General features: G+C 39.5%; 1 protein-coding gene across 1 annotated transcript; it reads left to right on the plus strand.

Annotated features, from left to right (window-relative positions):
* The first annotated feature begins 74 nt into the window (after positions 1-74).
* LOC134331059 (cell death-inducing p53-target protein 1-like) lies at positions 75-8,377 on the plus strand. The gene is made up of 5 exons (XM_063012317.1): positions 75-521; positions 2,423-2,527; positions 2,716-2,808; positions 6,121-6,268; positions 7,686-8,377. Exons 1-5 carry the CDS (start codon positions 377-379, stop codon positions 7,792-7,794), a joined length of 600 nt encoding a protein of 199 aa, XP_062868387.1. The 5' UTR covers positions 75-376; the 3' UTR covers positions 7,795-8,377.

An 8,377-nucleotide genomic window follows, 5' to 3' on the forward strand; every position in this document is an offset into this window, starting at 1 on the left:
ATAGCTGGTATCAGGAGCTTTATTTTAAAAGGATCTTATTTTAGATATGATTTTTATTTAGTATAGGTATAGGTTTCTTTATTGGGTCATTTTATGGCTACTTTGGTTTCAAGGTATAGTACTATGGTTCTTTTTATGTTTGTACATAGTTTTATTTTTATGTAAGTGTTCCATTCTTTTCCACCAATTATTGGTTTGAGGTGGTTTGGTGATTTTAAAGCTCACGTTGTATTGCACCTGAATATGGGATTTACTGCACTAAGCCCTTTGTGTCTTTGATTGACGATATTCAACGAATATGATTATATATGAGCAAAGAAAGCAACGAGCAGCAAGACAAAGTAGTGGATAGAATCACTCTCTCTTGACGTTAATTATGCCTGAGACATCGAAAGAGCGGGAACTAGAAAAAATCTCTTTGGAGTTACGGGAACTGACGCAACTCAAGGAACAGCTTAATGACCGACTCCGTTTACTTGCCATGCTGAGGGAATTCCAGCAGAATGCTGGCACTCATGAAGGTCAGTAACATAAGTGTGCTGGTTCTGTTAGCTTACATAGTGACAAAAAACTTGTACACATACATTTGTAATGACCTGTCTGTCATGACTGTGTGGGGTTTAAGTGATTTTTGAATTTTTTTGTTTATGAATAATTGAATTATGTAAATTTTCCATGTATTTTAGTTGTTTTTAAAACTTTGTTTTGGGTTTTCAGCATTTTTATGTCCTCAGTTTTCCACTCAGTGGGCCATTGTTGCCTGACATTAACAAGCTTCTGGTACAAGTCTGGTTAACTGAAGCTACTCGGCTGAAATTGAAGAGTTCAGTGAATTTTGTTGGTTTACTGGCACTGACTTTTCAGTGAAAGCCAGATTTTCCAGATAGGGGTGATAATAGGATATTGAGAAGGACAGCACAAAGGTTTAATTTTTGTGTAATTGGTTTTTTTAGCATCCCAACATCATCATGCTCCACAAAAAGTACCGTTTAGTTAGGTTTAAATGCCTCACCCTTTTTCTGCTAACATGGACAAGTAACTTAATAGACAAGTAACTGTGGACAAGTAACTTAATCTATATTGCTAATTTTACTACCCTACGAAGGCTTCTTGTATCAGTTTTGTGGTCAGTTTGTGGTCAGTTGAAACAAACTTAGGTCTAGCTTATAGGTTCCAATTTCAACACTCATTAGCCTGTAATATCATGAATATGTGTAGCTTGTTTGACTGGGAACAATCACCTGTGTTTTAGAATTTCTTTTCAGTGGTTCTTGGATTACCTTGGAACAACCGAAGGCATTTCCTCTCAGCATTAGGTTAATGTTTGAGTTTGTGATTTGTTTCATGTATGGTGTACAGTATATGTGGACAAGTGTTGGTACAGTCAATTATGGGACCTAAAGTACTCAAAAATGTAGTCTGTTGGGTGTGGACAAACTAGCTCTATTCATATGGACACAAAGAAGTCACCAACTGTAATCAATCATATGACTAATGAGGATTTAGAAGGCCAATGCTTCAAAGTTGGAGTTTGCATGTTTGCAAGTGGAGTTTGCATGTTCTCCCTGTGTCTGAAGGGGTTTCCTCCGGGAGCTCCGGTTTCCTCTTACAGCCCAAAGACCTGCAAGTAAGGTGAATTGGAGATATAGAATTGTCCATGACATGGAATTTTAGCGATTCCAGTTGCCCGATTGCGTCATGCTTCCTCTCCACCAATGCCGATCTCTGCTCTGATTGAGGAAAACGAAGCTAACCCACACACCCTCCGACACATAGGCAGCATGTCATATGCATCTTATCACCAACACTTTGACGAGTGTAGTGCAGCTCAGCACTGTGTACGGAGAGACACACCCTGACAGCACTCTTCTCATCTTTGTGCAGGCGCCATCAATCACCCAGCAGAGGTCGTAATTGCATTAGTTATGAGAGAGACCCTATCCGGCTTTTAATATCCCACCCCTATCTGAACAACAGGCCAATCGTTGTTCATGTGGCCGCTCAGCCTAGCCGGCAGGCAGAGCTGAGATTTGATACGATGTATTCGAGATCCCAGCTCTGGTGTTCAGCTTGTGTTTTTACCGCTGCGCCACCTAAGCGGCCATGACTGTGTTTGACATTAAACCTGTGAATCTTGCGTAACCAGTAACTACCATTTCTGTCATGAATGTAACCAAAGTGTGTAAAACATAATGTTAAAATCCTAATAAATAAATAAATACCTCATATTAAAATGGTGAAATGTATGACTTCATTATTCACAGAAAAAGAACAGTTATGGAAATAACTGACAACCCAAGACTTTCATGTGCATCTTTTAGCTTGAATTGTATGAATACTGAACTGTGTAGCGAGTGTGTGTAACATGTTTAATTGTCTGTTTAATTCTAAATCATTTTAATGATATCTGTTGTTTAAATAGCTAAGAACGATGAATATGATCAGATCTGTGAGGAAGTTGATAAACTCACAAAACGGAAGAAAGAACTACATGAACTGCAAAAAAGACTTGACTTAAATTCTGCAGGTAACACGTTTTCATTGCATGCTTGCTGTTTCTGTGTATAATATTACATAAATATCCTCATTTTTTTCATTTTCATCAAGCGCTCTGTCCTGGTCAGGGTCGTGTTGGGTCCACATTCACCAGGATACACTGGGTGCAAGACACAACTGACGATGTGAATTGTAACACATTTTTATTTGCATTTACAGGTGACTGTATAATTGCAGTCCCAGTCTATGGTCCTGATGGATCTTCTGTTGGCAATCAGATTTTTGTTGTGGAGAGGCCACCCTCTTATCAAGGTTAGTGCAGAGATGTTCACAAATCACAAAATACGAGTCCAAAGTCACGAGTCTTTAGGCTAGAGTCTAAGTCAGGTCACAATTCTTTAGGCTAGAGTCCGAGTCAAGTCACGAGTCTTTAGGCTAGAGTCCAAGTCAGGTCACAATTCTTTAGGCTAGAGTCCGAGTCAAGTCACAAGTCTTTAGACTAGAGTCCGAGTCAAGTCACGAGTCTTTAGACTAGAGTCTAAGTCAGGTCACAAGTCTTTAGGCTAGAGTCTGAGTCAAGTCACAATTCTTTAGACTAGAGTCCGAGTCAAGTCACAAGTCTTTAGGCTAGTGTCCAAGTCAAGTCACGAGTCTTTAGGCTAGAGTCCAAGTCAGGTCACAATTCTTTAGGCTAGAGTCCGAGTCAAGTCATGAGTCTTTAGGCTAGAGTCCGAGTCGAGTCACGAGTCTTTAGGCTAGAGTCCGAGTCAAGTCACGAGTCTTTAGGCTAGAGTCCGAGTCAAGTCTCGAGTCAATATAATATACACAAATACACATACAGTGGCAAGAAAAAGTATGTGAACCTCTTGGAATTTTATCGTTTTCTGCATTAATTGGTCATAAAATGTGATCTGATCCTCATCCAAGTCAAGTGTATTGACAAATATAATGTGCCCAAAATAATAACACAAAAAAATAAATTTTCTTTCAGGTCTTTATTGAACACACTCATTCAACATTCAAAGTGGTAGTGGAAAAAGTAAGTGAACCCTTGGAATTAATAGCTGGTTGACCCCCCCTTGGCAGCAATAACCTCAACCAGGCGCTTCCTGTAGCTGTGGATCAGACCTGCACATCGTTCAGGAGGAATTTGAGCCCATTCTTCCTGGCAGAACTGCTTTAGCTCCGTCATGTTCCTTGGATGCCTCATGTGTACGGCTCTCTTCAAGTCAATCCATAGCATTTCTATAGGGTTGAGATCTGGGCTCTGACTTGGCCACTCCAAAAGGCGGATTTTGTTTTTCATAAGCCATTCTGTTGTGGACTTGCTCCGGTGTTTTGGGTCATTGTCCTGTTGCATCACCCAACTTCTACAGAGTTTCAGCTGGCGTACAGACACTCTCACATTATCTTGTAAAATTTTTTGATACACTTGGGAATTCATCTTCCCCTCAATGACTGTAAGCTGACCAGGCCCTGATGCAGCAAAGCAGGGCCAAATCATGATGTTCCCTCCACCATACTTGACGGTTGGGATGATATTTTCATGATGATGTGCAGTGCCTTTTTTACGCCAGATGTATCGCTGCGTGTTCTTTCCAAATAGTTCAATCTTAGTTTCATCTGTCCACAAAACATTTTGCCAGTACCGTTGTGAAGTGTCAATGTGCTCTTTCGCAAACTTCAGGCATGCAGCAATGTTCTTTTTAGTAAGCAGCGGCTTCCTTCGTGGTGTCCTGCCATAGACACCTTGCTTGTTCAAGGTTTTACGAACTGTAGACTCATGAACACAGATGTTAGCCTGTACCAATGCCGCCTCCAAATCTTTGGCTGTCACTCGGGGTTGTTTCTTCACCTCATTGATGAGTCTCCGTTGTGCTCTTGGGGTCATTTTGACGGGGCGTTCACTTCTTTCAACCCTTTCCAGCTTTATGTAAATCAACAATTTTTGATCGTAGATCCTCTGAAAGCTCTTTTTGGCGAGGCATGGCTTACATATGCGTATCCTTCTTGTGTGGAGCAAACTCAAAAAGTCTAAGTGGTTTTTATCAGTCAAAGTAGCTCTAGTCCACACCTCCAAACTCATTTTCTTAAGACTCCAGGTATGCTAACACCTGACTCCAATTAGCTTTTTTGAGATCATTAACTCAAGGGTTCACATACTTTATCCACTAGCACTATGATGTTTTTATGGTTGTTCTCAATGAAGACATGAAAGATCAACATTTTTGTGTGTTATTCTTTTAGGCACATTATATTTGTCGATACGCTTGACTTGGATGAGGATCAAATCACATTTTATGACAAATTAATGCAGAAAACCATAAAATTCCAAGAGGTTCACATACTTTTTCTTGCCACTGTATATTGGAAATGTAGCGTAGAAATAAACAAATAATATGTAAGTTCAGATAAAAAACAACAACAGATTAGCAACTGTATTTTGCCGTTTTACTTAGTGACTTTACTTTCCTAGTCATTGTGCAAATGAATGTAATTTCCATAACAAGAAGGTACCAGTTAAAAGCTAAACTGATACGTTTTGTTTTCATTGCAAAACAAAAGCACGCGATAAATCACGACACAGCGGCCAAAATCCAAAACACAGCAAAAACAATCATAACCACTGCTTACCTTAGCTTATGTTCTCCCATATGCTATTACATTTATAACCGTGTGTCCCATTAGGAATATAATCCGTTATTTTGTAAATGTGCTTATAATTAAAAACCTCCAAACTTCCCGGTTGTGAAGTAAAACAGGAACTCGTTAGAAAGCCAATCAAACGTTTCACTGACAATCATCTGTGTGACTCAAACTGAATGAATGCAAATAACAGCATTTCCTACTAAAAATTAAAATCAGAAGGTCTGATTGGTCTTTCAACCATTATGAGCGTTCTATTCACCTCAGTTGTTCCTGTGAAGTGCACTACGTTGGGTACTCCACCATTTTAAGTGAGATTCCAATCCAAAGGTAATGAAAATGTTCAAATGAAGTGAACTTCAAACTGTGTAGGGAGTAGGGAATGACGCTGGCTGTAACATTTGACCATTGCGTGTGTTGCGGGTTAAGGCGGCCGGAGCGTTGTTAGAGAGCAGGAAATGACATATATATAATAACTAATGTTAACACATGTTGACGCTAGGGACTCTTGTTGTTTAGAAGTCATTTTTTGCGAGTCATGAGTCGAGTCAGAGTCATTTGAAACGAGTCCGAGTCTGAAGTTGCTGTGTGTGTGACTTATGTGTGACTCTCTGGGTTAGTGTTTAGTCAGGTTAGTACATTGTCTGGATTTAAAATGGTTCCATTTAAATCAGTAAAAGAATGTAGATAAAATGTAAGTCAAAAGCTGAAAAGCTGATTAATAGAGAAACAACATGTTTACAAAAAAATTACATTTAGGGCTTTTAGCAGAAGCTTTTATCCAAAGTGACTTACAAAGAGACTTGCTCAGGGGCGCAACAGTGGCAACATAGTGGTAGTGCAGATTAAACTAACTTTTTGTTATATTACCAACTGTACCTGATACACTGACATCTCACTTTTAACACATATCTAAGAATTAGAATCAAATATGACCTTATTATTATGGCAAAAAAGTAATAAGTGTGTGTGTTTCAGCTCCTCAGGTCATTTTGGACATAAAACAACTGCCCCCGCAGCCCTCACTAACTCGCTGCCCACACTGTGAACAGCACATCACTACAGAGGTCAGGACTGTTGTTGGGAACACCACCTGGCTACTGTGCCTAGTTTGCACTTTCATTGGGTGAGTTATATTACAACATGAATTTGATTTAAACCACTAATGTATTTTATACCATGTACTCAAATTATGTTTACTCACAAAGGAACATTATATGGCCAAAGGTATGTGGACACCTGACATCCGAGTGTATATACTATATAATAAACAATAATAGGCTGGTTTAGGCTTTGCTTTTTGATGTCTCTAAAAAAAGAGATTAGAATGCAGTATTAATTCATTTTTACCCTGGTCTCCCCACTCACCAGATCTCAATCCAGTAGTGCACCTTTGAGACAGTGTAGTCTAGCTTCCTCAAGGGTTGATGTGTTGCGCATTTAGAGAAGATTTTTTTGCTCACTTCCCTTGTAGTGTTAGTCATGATTGTTTAGGTTACCATAGCCCTACTGTCAGTTAAAACCAGTCTGGTTATTTTCCGCTGGTCTCATTTACTGACGAGCCTTTTACGTCTGCAGGAGTGCTGCTTTTTGTATGTCTAACCTCCCCACCACCACCGTTCTGCATAAATTTCAGAATCTGGCAACAACAACCATGCCTAACAACCATGTGTCAGTAACTGACACCCCTAAAAATTCCAAGAAACAAAATGAAACTAAAAAGGTTCTCATTTGAATTTAACTTTTATTTCATTTGAGGGTTTAAGAATTCTTAAGCAGTTATTCATGACCTACTGTTTTAGATTTGTACCAAATGTAAAGTGCGTTACAAATTAAATGTATTTTTATTATTATTATTACTGTTCTACTGGGGTAAGACACAAAGTTGACACAGAGAATATACAAATAAAAGTAAAAAGTAAGTAAAAAATACTGTAAATACTGTAATACTGTGTGTATTTTATGCCTAACAGTAATAAAGTTAAAACCACCGCTCAGGTGGCGCAGCGGTAAAACATGCTAGCACACCAGCGCTGGGATTTCGAATACATCGTATCGGCTGGGCTGGGCGGCCTTATGAACAACGATTGGCTGTTGTTCACAGGGTTGGTAAGTCGGACCAGGGTTCCTCATAACTGGTGCAATTACGGCCTCTGCTGGCTGATTGATGGTGCCTGTGCAGAGTTGGGGAATAATGCTGATCAGGGTATGGCTCTCCATGCACAAAGCTGATCTGCATATAAACTCGCCTCATGCAGGTGAAAAGATGCTGTCGGTACTGCACATGTGTCAGAGTTGTGAAGCTCCTCAGTCAGCAGTGGAGGGTTGTATCTGTGGAGGTGAAGCATAACACAATCAGGGGAATACGACTAGATTACGGGAGAAAAAGAGGGAAAAAAAAGTTAAAACTGTAGTTTTATGCTTTTTTCTGATAAATCTTATTGGGTGGGTGGTTATTGATTAATAAGCCTAGTCAGCTTGACTTCTTGCTAGTTGCTACCATATGAAAGCATTAATGTCCTCTGTATTGTTTTCTTTCTTAGCTGTTTTGTTGGTTGCTGTCTCATCCCCTTCTGCACAAACAACTTCAAAGACGTGGCGCACAAGTGCCCAAAGTGTCGCAGTCACATACACACATGCACCAAATTGTGAGAGATAAGATGATGATAAGGAAAGGCCTCATTTCTCAGAAGATGAGTTTACATTCTGGCTGCATCAGATTTCACATTCTGTTCCTTTTGTAAGTACAAAGAACTTGACTCATCCTCTGGAACAGGGTTTCTAATCATATCCACAAAGACACACAGGTTTGTCGCAGGGTTTTCTTACAAACCAGACACAAGCAGACCTGATTTTGCACATTAAAATGGCTCAGTGGCATCATTACTATGTTGTTGTAATTATAGTGCTTAGAATGGTGAGGGGGTAGAGGAGCAAAACAAAGTGTGACAGCTGAATTTTTAAAGGAGGCGGTTGATATGATTTGCAGTAATCCCAGTGTAAATACATGTAAAGTTCACCCTGTTTCAGTGGGTTTGCACCAATACACACACAAGGTGGACTGGCTATATGAATGTGTCATGTGTGATGTCCTGTGATGAACTGGCAGCCTCTTTAGGGTTTATTTCTGCCTTTCGAGTGGTTTCAAAATGTACTGGACAGACTGCAACCCATTCTTAGGGTTTTCCTTGGATCTAAATATTTAAACAAAATACTGAATAAAAAGCATATTCAT

This window comes from Trichomycterus rosablanca, chromosome 2 (assembly GCF_030014385.1).
Source record: "Trichomycterus rosablanca isolate fTriRos1 chromosome 2, fTriRos1.hap1, whole genome shotgun sequence".
Taxonomy (NCBI): Eukaryota; Metazoa; Chordata; class Actinopteri; order Siluriformes; family Trichomycteridae; genus Trichomycterus; species Trichomycterus rosablanca.

Excerpts from the sequence above, each read along its gene's own strand:
- LOC134331059 (XM_063012317.1), top strand. The coding sequence starts at position 377 with ATGCCTGAGACATCGAAAGAGCGGGAACTAGAAAAAATCTCTTTGGAG. Across the intron at positions 2,528-2,715 it reads ACTTGACTTAAATTCTGCAG|GTGACTGTATAATTGCAGTC; the intron begins GTAACACGTTTT and ends TTGCATTTACAG. Across the intron at positions 6,269-7,685 it reads CTAGTTTGCACTTTCATTGG|CTGTTTTGTTGGTTGCTGTC; the intron begins GTGAGTTATATT and ends TTTCTTTCTTAG.